The following is a 21,111-nucleotide window of genomic DNA, read 5'->3' as shown; positions in this document are numbered from 1 at the left end:
CCTGGCATGAGCAAGTTTGGGAAGAGAGCAAGCTTTGAGTCCTTCCCATTGAAGGTGAATGGTTGCCATGTCCCTTTGCTTTGCTAAAGGGAAGGCAACAGGTCTACCTCTGAATGATGGGTGAAGTGGTTCTGTTGGGTGTTTGGAGGTTAAATGCTCAGGAACTGCTGGAAGGATGTCAGTCCTCATCATCCTTCTGTCCTTTAACTCCTGAGCCATTAATTTTTGTCCTGTTGTGTAAGTTTTCTTGCCTTGAACGTTGACAAGGTGATATCCTATTTCAGTAACTCAGCGAAGAAGCTGGTGAACCACACAGCAGCCCAGCACATCAAAGGATTACTTACAGAGTTGTGTCCAGCATGACCCTTACCTTTTGTGAAGTATGTCCTTCACACAAGGTAAAGGTATGAGAGTGCACTGTTAAAGCTGGAACAAGGATTAAGGAGTGTAGAAGAGAAATGGTCTGTCACTGCACTTCATAAACTGCAATAAGGAAAAGGAAATTTTACCAGCTGTTCTGCAAGGTCGGCATTAAGAGTTTCTTTTTTCCCACTGTGCAGGAAGCTGGTCGCCTTCTTGACTTTCTCATAGAAAATTTTTCTTGGTTTGCACTGATGGCATACTTCAGGTTTTACATGCAATCCCAGAAAGCTTCTTCTCTGGTAGGATAGTTGGTAGGAGCCTTCATATTCCTCGAATGGTTGTTACCTGTAGGAACTCCAGATCCTGCCTATGTCTTGGAGCCTCCAAGACGTTGTCATGAGAGCTGATCCTGTGATCCAAATGTTAATCCTTGAAACTACTGCTGTTCTCCTGTTTAACCCCAGCACTCACTCGGCCTCCAGCCATGTCAATTCTCTGGGTCGTGTCAACACCTGACAAACACGATAGGTGAAAGCAAACAGATACACTCTCATTTTGCTCAGGATTCTAACACACTGTTCCTTTCATTCTCGTGTCAGCAAAAAGGCACAGGTCTGAAAACAGTAATAAACATGCATATGTGCTTTTCCTGGCCAAGAGTGTTCGCCACCCTAAAGAATTCACTTTTCTTCATCTGGGTTTTCAAGAGAGTATTGGCATCCTCTTTTTTGAATCATCTGGCTTGATTATAGGTCTGAGAACTTTTGGCAGCAAGTTCTTTTGCACTGTGTTTGGCCTGGTGCCACAGGTAAACACAAACTTCTCGTGACTTCCTTTTCAGTCTGTGTTTTGTTACCTTTGCTTCTCCTGTTTGGGGATTTTCTGCTTTCTCTTCTGTAGAAAACACCCGTCAAACTGGTTTTTCCATTTTTGCAGTCAGCATAACAGACTTACTATTTCAAACCACTTCCACCAGAGTAAGTGATCTTCAATTTCTAACAACCATTGCTGTTTCTAACCTGTATTTGGCATTCTTCAGGACTCATAGTACTTGGTGAATTTGTGTACACTAGGAAGATATCTACTGTGCAACCATTTTTGAAAACAAAGCCATGAACCAGAATATGTAAGTTGCACTGAAATAATTTTTCCATTATGACAGCAAGATAAACTTGTAAGCAACAGGGGAACTCTGTTTGCAATATCCAGCGAAAATACATTTTGTTAACTTTTGACATCCGCTAGTAATGCTATGGTGTGTATCTGGTGCTTGTAAACCTGATGTATTTTATAGCTTTGAGTATTACCAAGGCTTTTTCCCACAGCTTTTTCCTCAGCTTTCCTGAACATAAAAGTCCAAGTTGTTTTTGAAGAATTCACCAGAAGAGATGGAGGTGAGGTCTTCTATGCAGTTTAGTTAGCGGGACATAAACCTAAGGTTTTGATCTATCATTCTGTCAAAAGGCACATTCTGCAGGTCCGGGTGAGACAACTGCATTCTGCATGTGTCTCATCTGATGTTTCAGGTATTCTCAGGTTCCCTTCCAGCACCAGTCTGTGTAGTTGTTGGAAGATGTTAAATAGTTGTTTCATTCAGACAGTGGATAAAGAGATCCTAATCTGCCATACATCAGCTCACAAAGCAGTTGGGATCCAGATCTCTCTGGGTACCACAATATGAGCTTTCTGTTTTCAGGTTATTATCTGTGGGTCCTCTGTTCAAAATTGCACTTAAAATTGCAGGATGTCCTCTGCGTAGCCTTTACATTGCAGAACTCAAATCTGTGTCTGTATAAACACTCCATGGGTGTATCAATATGCACATAATGATTGTCTGCCTAGGATTATCCACTCACAAGGAAGAAGAAGATACAGTGAATTCAGTGGATTCTAGCTGATCAGAAGGAGGGTCTGCATGTGCCAGTCTAAGCTTCAGATTTTATCAGTGCTTCATTCTTAGTCTGTGTTTTGCAGCAGCTCCACCACTTGCACCCCTGGGAATAAAACATCTGAACACACGCAGTAGAAAAATAATGTCCCTTCTAAAATAAGTAAATAAATTACCTTTCTTCTTTTTTCTCTCTTTGCCTGTCATCTTCCCTGTTCTCTGAGATCCCATGTGGTAGAAGTTGCAGATGATGAGTCTCATTTCTGCTGGAGCCTGTTAACCTTTCTGTGTGAATGACAGTTTTCCAGATTTAAGTCTTAGTCAGTGTTTATGTTAAGAAGAGGGTTAATGATGATCCCCATAGGCCTCTTGCTCAGAAAGCAAAAACATCTGCTAAGCTAAGAAGTGGTTAGTTTGCTAAATTTAGAAGAAAGAAATGCATTTCCCAAAATTTGCACTGCTGCTTAACAAATTTAGGGAACCGGTGGGGGCAAGCAGTTATGGAAGTCATACTGTTTATTCATGTTTTAGTTTAGTTCATCTATTTTCAGTTAAAAGTGGGATTGCTGTTATTAAGCAAAAAGGGGGTATTACTGATATAGCTGAAATGTTTAATGCAATCAAACTATCTGTGCATTTGTTTAGGTTAATAGCTGGACACATGCCAAAGCCTGTGAAGCTTAGAGATGTTCTGCAGTACATACTTAGCAGTGGAGAAAACGAGGTTAAAGTGGATGTCTGCTAGGAAACTCCCTTAACCAAACCCACAGACCATGAAAATTACAGATTTTGGCCATCTTTCTTTCTCCTCACCAAATGTGCCCCCAATTGCCACCAGCAGTCTGGCTTCTTGAAGGAGAGGGTTGCCTGATGAATGGTATATGAGCCCTTGGTTGCAGCCATCATCTGTCTTTGCTTTTAGTGTCTTGGCCAAAGTTGTCATCAGTAAATAGGGTTTAAACTGGAGTTTTCCTGCTTTGTGCGATCACTGGGGAGCATTGATGGCTGGTACGAGTAAAGCCTCTCATGACAGCAGTGCTCTTGATGACTTCATGGTGGCTGGGGCCGCAGCTGGCATCAGCTATGGCCGGGGAGACAAAACAAAATGGGTTACATGCTCCCAGTCAAGCTGCTTGTGCAGCACAGCTTGAGTGTCCAGGAGAGATCACCATCGGTGGCTTGAGACCCTGCCAGTCTTGTTGCCCCTCTCCCTCTGGAGCAAGCTCAATGGATGGTGCTGCTCGGGGGAAACACATGGCTTTGCCAAAGGTTGTATCGCTTGTCCGTGGTCCCTAGCAGGCTGCTGGTGCCCCGCCTCCAGCCGCTGCGTCCCCCCTGGCCCGAGCAGAGGGCTGGGCAGATCCTTTGAACCACAGATCCTCAAACTTCCCTGGGCGGATAAGGAGCTGGCGGTTTTCAGGCATGACTGTACTTTGCTCTCCCTCTTGGTCTGCTGTTTAACCTTTTCGTCTCCTGACACAGCAGGCTCTCCTTGCTGGCGAGCTGGGAAGCTGCGTTTCTGTGGACAAACCCCACCATTTTTCGGCCATCCCCACGCAGCCCTTTGCCAGCCCTGGGCAGCGCAGCACGAGCTCTGCTGGGAGGCTGGCAGGCCGCGGGGAGGTACGGGAGGGAAAGCTGACAAAAGGGATACGCAAGGTAAATTCAGAAGATCTTTGCTGAATTCATGTTTTACCTGTGTTTGGGCAACAACGTCGGGGCGAGACGCAGCAGAGCCTCCCTCCGCCTGCGGACACGGTCCGGGGAAGGGGCCGGGCAGGGAAGGGAAGGGAAGGAAAAGGAGCGGGAGCCGGGCAGAGAGCGCCCCCTCCCGGCTGCCTCCGCCCCCGCAGCCCGTGTCCCGCCCGTGTCACCGCGGCGGGAGGGACGCGGGGACCGCCGCCAAACAGGGGCTTGGTACAGCCGGGAGCGCACAGAGCACGGGGCAGGGGCCAAACCCGTGTGACAAGCCCAGCACCGATCCGTGGGTTCCCAACCCTGCTGGAGGCGGCGCTCTGTTCCAGCAGCATCTTTAGTACTCGTGTGTTTGCTTTGGGTGTTTTCTTCCGTAACAGCTTCTGCAGCAGCTGGTGTTTCAAAACTGGGGCACAGCAGCCGTGAGCCAGGGTGGATCCCAACAGGTCTGGTTCTCCCTTTTCACTCTGCCCCTTTTCGCTGTGCCCTCGCACGCGTGCTGGCTCCTGGTGGGAAGTGACTGCAGCATGGTGTGGAGGGAGAGAAGGGTACTTACTCCTCTGTCACATGGAAGCTGTATTTAAAATATAGTGATGATTTAAATTTGGCAGGAAAATCCTTAGCCGGTAAATTTTGTCAAGCCTTCTGAGGGATTTCTACTGATATTTTCAGCAAATGACTTGGGAAAATAAATCCTTTAGGGGGTTAGAATATTACTGGAGGCTGTTTTCATTATGTCTTTCTCACTTACCAAGAAATGTATCAGAATAGTGTGAGTTTGCTTGAAGCCCAGCCTTGGAGCCTAAGGTATTCAGGTCTTCTCGAAAACAGAAATCCGCAGTTTCCTGTTTCAAATGTTGCAGGAAGAATTAACAGGATTATAATGCCTTAGCTGATTAAAAATATATATATGTGTGTGTATATATATGTAATGGGGGGGAAGGGGGGGAAGTTCTATATTGATGTCTCTGAGAACTGCAGCAGAAACAAAAAAAATATTTTTTTTTCCATTTCACTTCCCTAGAGACTTGGGTTATTCTTTTTTCTTGTGAAGTGTCTGCCTCACCTGTGACTTCATATCTGAGGAGAGTGGAATTAAAAGTCCTAGTTCTGGATGGTTTCATATACATACATACATACATACACACCCACACACCCACACACATATATATATGTGTGTGTTTATTTGAGCCTGGCTAAGGAGTTTGCAAAGCCCTTAATGGTCCATCCAAATTGTAAAGGTTTGCTGACCCCACAGCTTACTTGGAAGATAATTTTGAGATTCTTCACCTGAGAACTTAAAACCATAAGGATTTGCCACTATACCTTTTCCTTTTAAAGAGACAAGCATTTTGAATGGGTTTGATTTCTTGTTTTCCATGGGAATTTTTTTATATAAGGCCATTGAAATGTTAGGGTGAGAGCATAAAAATGGTTGAAGTAGATCAAGATTTATTAAAATGCCTAATTTGGTGTATTGATCTCTGATTTAGCACTTCACCTTTCCAGTTCTTTGGATGTCAAAGTACGCTTACAAATATAGCATGGGTTTTCTGTCTATCATATTGTTCTCAAGACACGATTTTTCTTTTAATTGTCATTTTGTTTGTGGAGTCAGAATATCTGTACAGAGCCATGTAGTGATTTATTCAGTGAGAAAAGGATTTTCATGTACGATTACCTCCTCTTTATTTGTGCATTTATGAATCCTTTTTTCAGAAATTCTTATATAGCTGCTACTGCTGCTCAAATTGCCATGGTTTTTAAAGAGAATAATGCTTATTGATAGTTCCCACATGCACTGGCAGGCACATCTAAAACCTGTACTTTTGTGTTCACAGCTTGCATAATATAAAATTTAGAGATTGCTTGTCAAACTAAGTGTCAGCTGAGTTTCCTAGGAAACTCACTGAAGATATTTATAAAACTACAGATCAGCTTAATAATAGATATAATAATGTCAGTAGCTCATGATTTTTTTTAACTTTATCAGTCCATTTTACTTTGCTTTAATTTGTTGCCAAACCAAACCACTGCATTTCCAAACAGAGCAGAGGAGACCTTCCTTCCAATACCTTGCCTAATTAATTTCTCAAGAAAAGGGTAGTTTCTGCTGCTCTGTGTAAGGAAATGTAAAACACTCTACTGTAAAATTAAGAAGAACCTAAATGCCATACTAGTTATCTGACTGAATCCTTTATAAGTAAAACCACAACTGTGAAATAGAAATATAAATATTGTATCATGTTATTGTTTTATTCACAGTTGAATTGAATGTGTGAGTTTGAAGTTCGTTGCACATGCATGCAAAGCAGTCACTGCATAATTTAACATAAATCCTGAGTATGGGTTTCTATAGAAGCTACATAAATAGAATACCTGTCAGTATTGTAAAAAGGCATGATTCTGTGAAAATAATTTTATCCCTGAGCTGAAAAAAACAGGATCTAAAAAGAGAGTAAGTGATACTTGGTGTCCATTTTTATTCATTCTTCTGTTAATATGTTTTCCTCACACTGATTCTTTGAGACATGAGTGTTACCACAGTTGAGAGATCTTTTTGTACTTTAAGCTCTTTAAATTGAAATTTCAGTCATGCAGACTCAAAATTTGCTGATCTGTAAATATCTATATATGTATAAAATAATTTATGTTTTGTCAGAACATAATTGTTCAAGATAGCTAGGATTAGGTGAAGTTAACGTTCTCTGGAAAGCAGTTTAGAAAAGTAATTTCAGTTTTTCCATTTTAATGCAGTACTGAGAATGAAGTTAGTGTGTTTAGAAATGAGGCAGTACTGACTCCTTATCTTATCTGGAATCCATTACTTGTACCTAGTGTGTACATTTGCCTGTCAGAACTATTTTTTGGTGCTGTGCTAATTAGCCAAGTAAGGAGTTCATATGAAGGATATTCAAGAACTGATTTTCTTTTGAAAAGGTAAGAGTGTAGCTGTCTCTGTTTCGCTGTCTTAGAAATCTCATTGCACACTTAGCGATGTAGTTGCAGAAGTCTTAGGAAGCCTTTCCATCACACACTGGAAAGGTTAATTTTCTATAAAGCTACAAAATTTATCCTAATCTTAATAGTAGCTGCATGTGGATTTATTGGATGCTAGTGATATTCCAGCTTGTTACAGCAAGGTGGCAGGTAAACCTTGTAAATCATTGCATTTATTTTAATACGGCTTACATGCAGACAGCAACCTTACGAGCATTTAATGGTACAGCTGCCGTGTCAAATGTTATTTTTTAAGCCCATGATGTTGGTCAGAGCTGGCTCTCTCTTAGCTGTAGCGTTGCAGTTCAGGGTATTCAAAACTGGTCCTTCTGCTGGGACGAAGTGGAAGATGATTTCAGCTGATAGGTAGGACATCTAATTAGAAGATTTAGCTCTTTCCCAACCTGTCATGGATTGTGTGTCGTGTAACTGCATTACTTCTGTAATTCAGTTACTAAGGAACTTCCTCTGTTCCTTACCATAATTTGCCTGTTGGAAACATGCAAGTGCTAACAACCAAAAACCTCCCTTGAGCACTTGTATAGCACTTGTGAGAAAGGTGTGAGTTAGCACTAAATACTGTGTTTAACCATTTTGGATAAATTCTGCCAAAATGGTCCTGGTATTGTAGACATCGGAGATGTACTGTCTCTGATTTATACACCAACTTCACAAGAAATGTTTCTGCAAAAAAAGCCAATTCACTGTGTGTCTGGCAGGGTTTGTGGTGGTGTTGTATTTGTGCACAAACACTGACTTCAATCAACACTTTTTAAGTAGATCCCTTTCTGTGTCAGCCATAGTCCGTACTTTGGAGCAGACTTAGAAGAACAGCCATGTTAAGGAAAATTACCCTGTGATCAGGACATTTCAGCCTGGAGGCATTTTGGATTTGGGCTTTTTTGCCTTCTTGTTTCATGTCCTTTGCTTCAAGCATGAGATGAGAGTTCTGCTGGTAGTAGGTTGGCACTGAAAAATGCATCGCTCTGCTCTGGTGTCTGCATGAACTGTGGGGATAACTGAAGTTAAACTTTGCGCAGTCAAGGTTCTCAAGGTGATGAAAATCATCTGACCAAAAGGTTCAGCCTGAATACAACTGCTTTCCCATGGTGACTGTAGCTTCCTATAGAAATATACTTTTATATTCTTATATAAATTTATAGGGCTTTTGGCAAGGATGGAGGATTTGTGAAAAGATGCTTTTTCTTTAAAGTTTCTCCCGTATAGTTTTGCTATCAGGCACCCATTGGGTGGTGCCTAACAGTGATTTTTTTTAAAAACCCTGTGCTTAGCCATCACACCTTGATCATCCAGAAAGAAAAGCTGGATATTCTAACTGTAGATACTGCATTTTGTTTCCCTGCTGTAACAGTGGAGGTTCGAAAAGGGAAAATATTGTAAGTAAATACATATGCAGTGTATTTTCTTTTCCTTTCAGTTCATATCCGTGGGAAACTGCTATGAGAATTACAAACAGCTTTTAGGGGGCTATTTTTTCAACTGGTCAGTGTGTGTGACCCCTGTGTTAACAGTGAGTTATATTTTAAGTCAAGAGTTCACTGGTTTTTTTTTTTTTCTTTCCCAGTGCAATTAAGTGGAACATGTGTTCCACATGCACAGTCAAGTAAAATTGAGGAAAACATGCCTTTTGATAATACTGTAGTGGGATGTGTCAGCCAATGGGATATTCACTGCCAAATACCAAATAAAAATGTAGAAATTCAAGAAAGCTTCTAAGTCATACAGGCAGTCTGGGGAAAATGAGCCAGATCTAAGAAATGGGTGGAAGTGAGAGAGGAGAACCTGCCTCTTTTAGCAATAAATATAAAATCACTTTTTTATGTCCTTAAGTGCTGCCATTCTAACACGTATTAGGAAAGAATTAAAGCTTTAAAAATCTTTAATAAGTAATCATAGAATGTAGTTCCCCCCTGTTTTTCTGGTTCTCTTTTCTCTTGCCCTTCCCTGCAGCTGTAAGTCCTTCCTTCACTCTGTGCATCTCACTGAGTTTTGGTGACATAAAGAATCAGATTCATTAACTTCCACTTTTTGTGCTTTAGTTGCAGTGTTGGAGGGCAGCAAGTCAGTCCAAAACTTTTTGTACATACCAACAAGCAATTCTGCTAACATTATTGAGACCATAATTAACATAACATTATACTTGATCAGCATTATGCTCAATAAAGACACCCCTTTGCCACATTTTCTTTATTAAATTCCAAAATCTTTTTTAAGTCTTAACAACCATATGATGTTAAGATCTATGGTTAGTCGTAGTATTTTTTGGTGGACCTCCCAAAATTGTAACATTTTAACTGCATTTTGAACCACTTGTGAGCACTGAGTAATGGTAACTTTTAAAAGTGCTATATTGAAACAAAGTCTGGGTAATATGTTTGTTTGCCTTGTAAAATGTAACCTGCAGCAATATAAGGAAATCATCAGGCTTGTAACTTTACTATTCAAGTTGTGTTTTACTTCTTAGCAGGAGTGTAAACTAGAAAAGGTAGTGAAATGTCTTCTACTAGACAATATTTTACATATCTAAGTGCATGTTTATTTTTCTTCTAGCTTTTTAGAAAGAATTGACAGCGTCAGCATGGATGACTACACACCCACAGATCAGGTTAGTAAAAATAATGGGGCAGGGTCTGAACCAAGACTCCCATTCATCTGGATTGTCTGTGTAATTTATTTTAGTCTTTACTGCAGCTGAAATAAGGCATATGGCAGAATACCAAAATACGGTCTAGCAGTTTAAGTAAGGGATATTAAAGAAGAAGAGGATTTTTGGTGGTGCAAACTTGTCTTCTACTGTTGTCATATGTGGGTCGGTGATTCCTGTAATACATCAATTTTGTCTTCTTGCTTCCTCTTCCTGTTCTGTGTCCCACAAAAAAGGGTGAATGGAACAAAGATCAGAAGGCAGAAACATAGAAGCTTATGGCTTCCCTCACCAGCCTTTGCTACACAGAAGTAATGCTTTATTTCAGTCATGGAGGTGATCCCAGCGAGAGACTTCCCATGTCTATCAGAAGGATTCTTCAGAGGCAAAAGCTTGCAGTGGATCTGTTGTCCAGATTCAGGGGAGAGCACCAGTGGCGGCAGCAGAACTTGCAGACTTGTCTGCAGGTGTGCAGATCCATTCTTTGCAGCCTGTGCCCATCTCCTGTGGGCAGCAGAGTTTCTATTTAAGCCTTATTTGCAGGACAGTACATTTTTTTCCCAGATGCTGTGACACATCTTGATGGAGTGCTCTAGTGACAAACACATTCATGTTAAGGCTGAACTGGGGCAGCCTTGAAGTAAGAAGGGGCTTCATCGCGTTGCCTGGCCTCAGCTGCCTTCCCTGAGCTCAGGCTGTGTGGTTTCCTTTGATGTCTCTTCAGCAAACATTCTGAAGTTGTTATTTTTCAGTGCTGCTATGCCACTGTCATCTAGCAGTCTCAGCCAAAACTGTGGCCCACATCAGCAACTGCAAATACAGGTGGCAGGAGAGAATCCCTGCACTGGATAATTCAGTCTAACCATGCAAGGCATGTAACATGTAGATGCCCTTAAAAAAAACAGAGTTGTCAAGTCTCACCGTGCAGTCAGGGGCTGAAATTCAGAGAAATTAAGTGACTTGCCAGAGATCACCCAAGGAAACATGCAGAGCAGAGCCTGTTCCTTCAGACCTAGTTCAGGTCCCTATCCACAAGAGTGTCCTATAGTCGACCCAGTATAGGATCAATTATTCAAGCACTCAGGACATTTTCAGACCAAAGCAGTAGCACTGGGATTTGCTCCATCTAGACCTCATGGTTTTAGCATTGATATCACTCACCTAGAGAGAGAAGTCAGTGAAGAAAAGCCTCATTTTTGCTTTCATTGTTTACATTAGTGTTGGCCTGTTTGTTCCTGGGAGGCCTTTCTCTACCTGAAGTAGTCTTTCATCACCTAGAAATTTTTCCTGGTACTTCCTTTGAGAAGAAATGTCTTGAAAGACCAGAAAAGGCCCTTGGTATTTGGCAGGTGGAAAACTTTTGCTCTGAGGGGGGGATTCTCTTTTGCTTTTGTTTTTGTCCTGTTATGCTGTATCATTTGCCTTGCTGAATTAACTGGTAAACATCACTAATTTCCTCTCTTCCCTTGCTTTCTGGTTTTTGGGGGTTTTTGTGCACCATAACAAATAAATGTCAGCAAGTGACAGAAAATATAAACATATAAACATAAAAAATAAATATAAACATATAAAATAAACATAAACATATAAAATAACTGAAAGTATTAAGTAAGTGGCCTTCAGCTGAGTGCATGCAGCTGCCAAAGCAGCCATGGTTTGCCTTGGCTACCAGAAGCAGTAGATGGTAGGGTAGGGGAGAAAAGTCAAGCTGTGCCTGCACTCTGCACCACTGGCTGCCTCCTTCCATCCATGAAGGGGGCATCATATATCACTTTTGCCTACTCCCCTTGAGAATTGAGGAAATTATTATTTTTTAATTATTGAAAGGAAGTTGTTTAAGTTGTAAAGTATCCCTAGTTTAAAAAATAAGAAAGAAATGCCACATTTCTGTACAACCTAAATTTGTTCCCTTGTGCTCTGTAATAGAGCTTTAATTACTCAGTCACAAGCTATTATTTCGGTAGGATTCCTGTCTCATTCAGTACAAAAGAGGGCAGAGTTAAGGTTACCTGGGCAACTGTAAATCTGGAGTTTTCTAACATTTGAATACTTGACTTTACAACATGAATGACATTTTTCTTAGTTTTATGTAACTTCAGAATTCATTATCGTCATCACATACCAAGGTGCATGACCATCAAGAACAGGTTTCAGTGGGCAGCACGGAGAACACAGATGGGGTCTCTTGCTTTCTGAGTGTGCACAAACCAAATGCAGTGATCATGATTAAGTTTATCTACCATGTCAGTACAGACAAATGCCAATTTACCAAGAGGTCTGATTGAACTTCAATTAAATGAAACGTCTAAGACTTTTCATGGAAAATAATATTCCAAGCTTTTAAAAACAAAATGGGTTAGAAAAAAAGCCTTACTAATCAGCTTCTGTGTTCTTATTTCCAGGACCTATTAAGATGCAGAGTGTTGACATCAGGGATTTTTGAAACAAGATTTCAAGTAGATAAAGTAAATTTCCAGTAAGTCTATTAGTAATGGTTTATGAATATCATACTAATTTTTAACAACTCCATTCAGATGTCTATGCTCAGGTATGCATGGTATAGTAGGCTTAGGGTGGGAGTGGATGGGTTTTAGTTGTTTGATTTGGCTTTTTAGCTCTCTTTCCATAGGTCCTAGTAAAATTACCTCATACTTTGCAAAAAATAGCTTTTATTAGTTATGTATATTTACAGTGGTCTGTAGTAGGGTTGTGTGTGGCTGCTTGTAAAAACTGGTGCATTGGTATAGCACTGTAAAATCATAAAATACCGCTGGGGATGAGAGCTCACAGAAGTCAGTGGGAATCCTCCCTTCTTCCAGAGGGCTGCAAGCTCTGTGGTTTTTTTGCTGTGTCTCTGTAAAACACCCACAGTCAGAGTGGCTTCTCTTTCAAGTTCTTGCCCAGAAAGGTGGCAGTGCTGACAGGGCCGAGCTGCCTCCATGTCCTCCTCCATATAGAGATGCCCTCTCCCCACCATGCATCAAAATATCCTGAAACCTGTCCTGGTTTATAGTACAGTAGGTCCAGCCTTACATGCCATACGCACTTCTGTGGACTGGGGAGGCCAATGCTTGTCCTTGAAGAGTGTATTTCTCATTTTATGGGTTCAGTAGCCTTCTCCTGGCAGAGCGGGGCAGGTGGAGCAGTGCAGCTGTCTCTGACATGCAGCACAGCATCAGCAGATCTTTCTCCTCTTCAGGGGATATTTTACTGCCTCTGTCTTTGGGGCTTTCAGATTTTTAAACTGAACCCTTGGGCTGTGCATGCTTCGTGTGATTTTTCCTAGTGCACATAAGTGATATAACATCCTATGGCTTTTTAACAGCATGTTTGATGTAGGTGGCCAGAGAGATGAGAGAAGAAAATGGATCCAGTGCTTTAATGGTAAGTAAAAACATTCCATATTTTATTTTGAACTTACTCTCTGAGGTGTGAGCAGCCTAGTGTTCATATCCACACACAGTATCTCACTAGCACAGGAGTCCAGTGTTACAGATAACTTTTTTTTAGTATTTTTGGCCGTTTGGTGAGTAATGGCAGTGTTGCCCTGAAGAGTATGTGCTGGGTTAACAGAGATGTTCTATTCTCTCTCCTTTCTTTCCTTCTGCCTTTCTTTTGTGTGTTCTGCCCAGATGTCACAGCTATCATCTTCGTTGTGGCTTGCAGCAGCTACAACATGGTAATAAGGGAAGACAATAACACAAACAGACTACGGGAATCCCTGGACCTTTTCAAAAGTATCTGGAATAATAGGTAAAACAAACTTCATTTCCCACCTACCCTCCCCAGTTTAATTACAGTTCAACTCTTTACAGAATAGGACTCCCCTTGTTATGGGGTCAGATTGTTTATTCAGAAAACACCCAGGTTGGGTCAGGTCTCAGGGTGTCCCCACGGTGGCACCCCTCCCTGGCAGGGGCCATGGCACAGGGACAGTGCATGCGGCGTTTCACCACTCCTGCCAGAAATGGTGCAGGGCGTGGGGACAGCTTGGAAAGGGCAAGCCACCCAGGCTGGCTGCTACAAGGGACACAGGGGAGACCCTCTTCTGGCGTCACTGTGCTGCTTGGCTGAGACTAAGATCCTCTGAGGCACATTTGATCTCCTCAAACGCAGTGGCAGGAGCAACTCGCTGTGCTTGTTCCTTACGTGGACAGCTGCTCTCCTAAGGGTCATCTCTGAGAGCACAGGGTACCTCTGCCTTGGGGGATAATGCTTCAGATCTAACCTAACTGGGATTGCCATTAAATTGCCATTCTGCCACAGTGCCTGTAAACCATAGGTACGTAACCAAATAGCAACCCAAATGGGTTCCTGGTAGAGAACAAATAAAAACAATGCACAAAATAAGGTAATGAACTTTTCACCACATACGTGTGAGGATGCTCTGCAGTGAGAAGTGATTGAAGGTAGAGTGAAGGAAGAATGTTAACTGCACATCCCAAGGCACATTGTCACAGTGATGGATTAATTGGGGAAGAAAAGAGAGATTATTTTCTTTTCATTCATCAGGTGTCATACAGACCACCCTAAAAGATGGGATATCTGTGTGGATGAACAGTAGCTTAGACAGAGCAGTCTGAGGGAAGGGAGATTTCTAGCCTAGCCTTCTAGCTTTTTTTTTTTTTTTTTTTACTTTATCACAACCAAATAAAGCAGACAGTAATGTCTGGTTGTGAACTGTGGTGCTTCTAGAAAATGTCATCAGTTTCCCAACCTGATATCTAAGAGAGAATTTAGAAAAAAATTTTGAAAACTACTCCCTTCAGCAATGTCCTCTGCAGTTTTTATAAATGTATTTACTGACCCTAGAAATATACCCACCAGCACAGGTGAAGACCTTTTGAAACAATCATTTAGGTCATCTTTCTTTTTCTGTTGAAGCATGTTCTACACTATTCACACTGTCGACACAGGGATAGCCAGTACATTTTCTATCAATATGATACATTTTTGTTGATTAACATGTGAGAGATAACACAAACGTTTGGTTTGTTTTTGACAGGTGGTTACGGACCATTTCTATCATTTTATTCTTGAATAAACAGGACATGCTGGCTGAAAAAGTCTTGGCAGGGAAATCAAAAATTGAAGATTACTTTCCTGAATACGCGCATTATACTGTACCTGAGGATGGTAAGGTTTTTCCCCATACTGGGATTGGACCCGCTGGCATGGCCCAGCCCATAGATCCTCTCCCTGTCTCTCTCTCTCTGCCTCTCACACACACATTCACAAGCACACACTGTTCTTCACAGGAGCTGCTGGTCAGGTAAGGAGCATGCCAGCAGCACGTAGCTCACAGGCACCCCGGTGTGGGCAGGGTCTGAAGGGGTTCCGGCTCCAGAGCACCTGCCTTCCTGTTTGGGAGGCACCACCAGTCCTAGGAGAGCAAAGCAGCCACACATCTCTCCCCCTTGCCAGATGCTTCTGTCTGGGCCTCCCACAGTGCTGAACTTTGTTGGGGATTCATGAGACTTATTTTGTAGCCATTCTGTGTCCTCCAACACTGTAAATTTCAGTTTTAGAAATACTGATGTGAAGCCCAGTAGACCATCAAGGGAACTTTAATGGAGGAAAACCACATCAGTAGATAGGAGGAGAGCTGTGGTGATGGAGCAGTCAGTTTCTTATCTTCAAGAAGTGCAATGATTCCTGCACCACAGTAACATACTGCAGAGATAAACTCTAGTATTATGCCAGTTTTGTACCAGGCAGAGAGCTTCCCAAACATCTCAGGTCTCTGTCTAGCAAAAGTGGTAGAACTTTTACTTTCTGACCACTTGCCTCTGCCTTACCTGAGTGATGCCCCTGGCATGCTGCTTGCAGCCACCTCTTGGAAAAGGCTTTCATTCTCTACCAACCACCAGGAGAATTCTAGGTTATAGAGGTGAAGATGGTGATAAGCTATTTTCAGCCTTCATTGAGGTCTGGAACTTCACAAGTATGATTCTGAGCTTCAGGTGCAGAGGATAAATAAACTGTCCTAAAATCTGAGTTGATCTGGCATCTGTTTTGTGATGCTAAGGGCTTTCAGAAGAAATCTTGTCTCCATCACCTAGATTTCCCCTTCTCAAGCATACACCACATAGACAGAGTTTGAGTGAATTTTCAGCATTTTTTAATAATAATCCAATTGTCAGAAAAAAAGTAGCTTTTGGTATTTCTCAGAGGGATTTCACAGTGGGTATCTAAAGTGATCCAGAATATTCACACATGAAGCAGCTCTCTATTTTTAACCTGTGGTTGTTCACTTATTCTTCAATTTCAGCTGACATTATTTAAGGGCAGCAGCACTGAATTCCAATATGCTGTTGATTGTGCTGCTGCTCTATTTTTACCCCCAGCACTATGGATGAAAAATAGATGTCCATGTTCTGATAAATTCTGCCCTTTACAATATTATGTTTATAAGCATCTGATTTTGGTATCTTAGATGAGAGATAACACTGAAAGGAAATAAATAGGTTATCTCTTCACCCAATTGTTTTTCACACTTAGGGTAAATACAGTCATTGCATGGCCTAGATAGTGACAACTTCAGCTGCCAACAAACAGTTAATACTGACCAAGAAGTTTCCTGCTCAACAAGAATTTAGTCCAAGACCCCTTGATGGGCAATATATCTGAAGTATTCTGCTGACTTGGGGCCTGGAAATAAAATATATTTTTTTATATATGTACATCACAAGATCTTTCAATGCTATCATTTTTTCCAGGTGTCATTTTGGACTAACCATTTTTAAACCCACGTTCCTGCCTGCAGAAGCTTTTTTTCAGGAGACTCTTTTCTGCTGCAGAAACTGAACAGCTCAGCTGCTTTTTCTAGTCATATTTTCTGACAAAAGCTAAACCCTAACTCCCACTTGTTTTATATCTATATGAACAAACTTGTGGATGTGAGTAAGCCTTTTTGTGATATGACCAATGACATTGTTGCAATGATTTCAGCAGTTTTCAGGTTCCTAAAATATGTTGTACGCATAGTCAGGTTTTACAGTACTCTTCATTTTAGAATTACCTCCTGGGAATCTCCTCTAATATTTAACATTTCAATTTCTGTACTGAAGGGCTACTTACTTCCTCCTTATTAAATCTTTTGTTACAAGTAGGTGATTGTTTGCTTTTTGTGTGCCTGATGTCATTTGTTTTTAATTTAACAGCAACACCAGATGCAGGAGAAGACCCCAAAGTCACAAGAGCCAAGTTCTTCATCCGGGATGAGTTTTTAGTGAGTAATTTTCATCTTATGTGTGATTCTATCATAGGAAATGCTGACAGATGGCAGAGTTTATTTAGGGAAAACTTGATGGGGTTTTGCAGAAAGCTAGAAGGAGAGGACAACGTCTGGCAATTCCCTAATTCTTTTCAGCTGCCCATCTTGCAGAACCTTCATCAGTGCTTGCACATTTTTATGCCCATTTCATATAAAGTCACCTGCCATGCAAACTGTTACACAGTAAGTGTTAGTGCTTAGAATGGTCATGTACAGTCCGTGCATGAACAAATAGGCTTTCATACTTTCATCCTGTATTCCTCCAAGGACTTCAGCAGTGGTCAGCCGATGGCAGGAATTAAAAAAAATTAAAAAGGCAGATTTTGTGCTTAAATAAGATTTCTGGTATGCCAGTTAGGAGGTTTGCCTCATCTTAGGACTGGTATCATGGCCCTACTGAGGCGTCATAAGAACACTTCCTTGTCTAGTCACATTTTTCTTGCAGTTAAGGTTTCTTCTGTATCTGGAGCTGAAGAGGTGCTGTTTATATTTTGAAGGTGAAAGCAGTTGTCAGGCACACAATCACAGCCCAGCTCTGCAGTCAGAAACAGGGAGTTTAATCCAGTATCACTTGTGGCTTCGCTCATTCTGAGTTGTTTCCACAGTGCAGAGCAGTAACAGAGACCAGAACCAAAACTCATCCATCATGCCCTACTGGTAGAAAATATATGTGTATGTTTGAGATAACAAACGGAGTCGTTTGCATTAAGAATTTTAAAGTCATTATGCATTTACGAGCATTGTTAGGATTTACAGCTGTTGACGCACCAAGTAAGAAGTAATTAACTATATTCAGACTTTGGGGATTTCCACTTGCCGCCGTAGCCTTCCAGATCCTGAGGAAAAATGTCAGACTGCGCTATGTTAACGTAAGAGTTACCAGAAAAACTCACTTCAGGATAAATCTCTGCTGTGGTAATGCTGGGATGCTGTGAAGCAGATGACGGTATCCAGTCTGGAAGGAGGGCGGCTCTGAGAGATCAGAGTTAAGGGGGAATTGGGGTGAAACTCCCTGCCTTTATCTATTTTCATGATTTAAAAAAACACATCAAGGGCGAGGTCCTTACGTGCCGTGACTCACTGGCATTACAGAAGGAGGCCACCTATGAAGTGGGGAGGGGGCATAGGCACTGCAGCCATATAAGAAACCCCTGTGGGTGCTGGGGGCAAGGGAAGAACTTGGGCTGGGGCCAGCACCTGCCAGGTGCCAGGCGGTCCCTGGGGTTTAGGTGTGGGGCCAGAACAGCTTCTCCCTCATTTCCCTGCAACTGCTGCAGGTTTGGCAGAGAGCGTCTCCTCTGCAACACGTCTGTCTCCTGGCTTTGTGCTTGGTGTGTCAGTGTCATGGAACAGAGGGATGGAGTCATCCAAACAGTTGCTTTGAACTCTTGGGCTGTTGGAATTGAGAGCTTTGCAAGTGACCCCTCCCACAGAGGGTCTGAACAGTCTGTGCATGCTCTGAGGAACGTGCCCATGCTGGAGAGGGCGAGGTGGGAGAAGGCCAAGTAGAAACGGTCACTTCTACTTCCATGGGGTCAGGCACAGAAGGCTGAGATTTCAGAGAAGGAGTGACAAAGGGCACAGGAGAAATACAGACTAGCAAGGATCTGATGGCCTTAGTCAGGTGCCAGGAAAAAAAGGCCTGTATTTTCTACCCATGTCTGCCTTGGCTTTGCTTCATATTTTCTTTCCAAAGTATCTTGATTTATGACCTTTTCCTTGTCCCACTCTGTTAAATTTTCAGGCATGATTCAGAGAAACTTGGGTTTATTATGTTTTATTGTGATTTTTGTCATGGCAGCAGGTCTGTATAAGCCATGGATGTTCGTGACAATAACCACTATGGTGCTGCACCCCTTAAAATTCTGCCTGGCTGTAGGAATGGTTGTGGCAAATTTAAAGCCTGTAATTTGAGGAATTTTAGTAGGAAGTTAAAATTGACCAAGTTTCCAATAAGTATTGCTACACAGTAGTACAGGAGGATTAGAAAGGCAAAAGATGTCAGCTCATGGTTTCAGGGTTGGTGTGGGGGCTGTGGCCCCTCGAGGTTGGGCAGCAGGGCTGGGATCTGTCGGATTTCAGTCAGGGAGCAGCGCAGGAGGGATGGCTGCACCCAAGCCCAGCCAGTGCCTGCACCTCAGGGCTGGGCTGGCAAGGGCATCTCCTGGTCCTGGAAATGTATCCTGTGGGAATTCCTCTGCTCTTCAGCTCAGGCACATCCTTTCTCCTCCCAGAATCTTCCTGGAGGCAGTGTGTGTGTTCACTCCTTGGTGAGGCTGTTCCCCAGCCCTGTTTTGGTGTTTTGCACACAGAGCTCTCCAGCTGCTGATGTTTTGTTTGAATACATCCCCAGTGTGACCCCTGTTAGAACAGTGGCATGACCCCTCTGGTTCCAGTCCTGCTGGTTTTTACAAAACCTGAATCTGGGAGGTGAAGGAGCTGCTGTTCAAACACACAGACCAGGCTTCCTCGTATTTGCATGTCATCCTGACCCCTGCAGTGTAGAGATGCCAGTATTAAATATTCCTGCCTGGAAAGCAAATGTTCTTTCATCAGTGTCCCAGGGGATTTTTTTTCTCCCTGTGAACTGGTGCTGAGTAACACGCAACTATTCAAAATAAGTTTCAAGTAACGGATAAAATTCTGTATTTATCTTCACATGAGAGGACTGCAAGAGCTGTCTGGTGACAAAAACAGACAACCCCCTAATATTTTGAAAATACATCCTTTGGCATGATGTGTATGTAACCGGGTGTCATCAGAACACTGTGGGCAGCTTATTGCCATAGACATGAGTGAAATCAGTGCATGATAAACATAAGCAGACATTTATTACTATTTTCATGAGGGTAAGCCTTGAACTAGGTATTGAGAGTAGCATGGTAAGAAAATAGTTTTTAGACTGTGTATGAACACCCCTGTGTAATCAGTGTTAAATGTCTAATATTACCTAAATTACCTGGGAAAAATCTGCAATTTCTTGTTGATCTAATTATGTAAATCATGGCTTCTAAATGTCTATAGCTTTGCATATCTGTAGCTGCAGGTATTTAAAAGATCAAACCTACATGTAAAATAAATCCTGTGTTAAAAATATTTAGTGTAGCCAGAGTCAGATAGAACACTGTCTTTTGTTGTTAAGCCAGCATAACTTATAGTAAAATTTAGAAAATAGTTATAAAAATTACTTTCCTAAAAACTGACCTCCTACTTTCATGCCATTCCATCTATATTCTGCAAGATAATGGTCTCGAATGGATTTCTATTTATCTGTCCTATAGTAATACAGAACAAAAATTAAGATTTTTTTTTTAATATATTTTTTAAGATCCCAGGGAATTTTAACAAGATAACCATGGGCAAAGTGATGCTGCAGCTTTAAGTTAGAACCTAAAAAGTTGTGCAGTAGCCTTGAGAAAATGTAATTCTGCATGGTCTGATGTTTACTGGATTTGTGCATGCTTTATTACTCTGTGTGAACCCAGCCACTCTGTTGATAATTCCGCCAAATTCTGGGCTCAGTGATGATAACGAGCCTTCAGCTGGCTTAATAGGTGCTCTAAGTGAAAGTAACACAAGAAGCAGAAGCAGCTGAGGATGGCTTTGGTGGCTCCCACACAGGACTCATGTACTGACCCTGTAACAGTGTCCATAATGTTTTGTCATCTTCATTTCAAATTTGTCATTCGGACAGGACCAGACCACAGCCCTCCCTTCCTTTTGTTTACTTACTTTAGCGATCTATATATAGATTTCCTAGAGTTCTTGGTTCTCCGTAAGTCTGTAGACTGCTGAGATGTGAAACCTCTCACTGCATGGCATCTGATCCTTTTTTTTTGCATCCCTCTTTCCACAGAGGATAAGTACGGCGAGCGGAGACGGGCGGCATTACTGCTACCCACACTTCACATGTGCAGTGGACACAGAAAACATCCGCAGAGTGTTCAACGACTGTCGAGACATCATTCAGAGGATGCACCTCCGCCAGTACGAACTCTTGTGAGGGGGATCACCGTGGAACCTGTGGTTTTAAATTCTTTGCTCCTTACTCTTTCTCTTGATACTACCCCACACAGGGTGGAAGAATATACTATAGAAATGTCAGTCTCTTCACTTTGTTTACTTTCAATTGTTTAACCTTAAAGCTGATTTGAAGCAAGTTTGGGTTATTTTCCCTTCATGCTTTTTGGGACTATTTTTGTGCTTTATTTTGACATGCCACTT

The 21,111-nt window shown here is 42.0% G+C and overlaps 1 protein-coding gene across 5 annotated transcripts in view; it reads left to right on the top strand.

Annotated features, from left to right (window-relative positions):
• GNAL (G protein subunit alpha L) overlaps positions 1-21,046 on the top strand; it is a 183,618-nt gene extending 162,572 nt beyond the window's left edge. For 4 of the 5 annotated variants that reach the window (XM_069004403.1, XM_069004405.1, XM_069004406.1 and 1 more), the window contains 7 exons: positions 9,518-9,572; positions 12,014-12,087; positions 12,937-12,995; positions 13,244-13,364; positions 14,617-14,747; positions 16,775-16,842; positions 20,744-21,046. In XM_069004403.1, the coding sequence (XP_068860504.1) occupies positions 9,518-9,572; positions 12,014-12,087; positions 12,937-12,995; positions 13,244-13,364; positions 14,617-14,747; positions 16,775-16,842; positions 20,744-20,890 (655 nt within the window). In that variant the 3' untranslated portion in view covers positions 20,891-21,046. Of the gene's footprint in view, positions 1-3,767; positions 3,911-9,517; positions 9,573-12,013; positions 12,088-12,936; positions 12,996-13,243; positions 13,365-14,616; positions 14,748-16,774; positions 16,843-20,743 lie in introns of those variants that run through there. The other variant, XM_069004407.1, reaches the window with a different exon arrangement.
• Positions 21,047-21,111: the final 65 nt, after the last annotated feature.

Source organism: Aphelocoma coerulescens, chromosome 2 (genome assembly GCF_041296385.1).
Source record: "Aphelocoma coerulescens isolate FSJ_1873_10779 chromosome 2, UR_Acoe_1.0, whole genome shotgun sequence".
Classification (NCBI taxonomy): Eukaryota; Metazoa; Chordata; class Aves; order Passeriformes; family Corvidae; genus Aphelocoma; species Aphelocoma coerulescens.
This window is presented reverse-complemented; position numbering and strand designations above follow the sequence as displayed.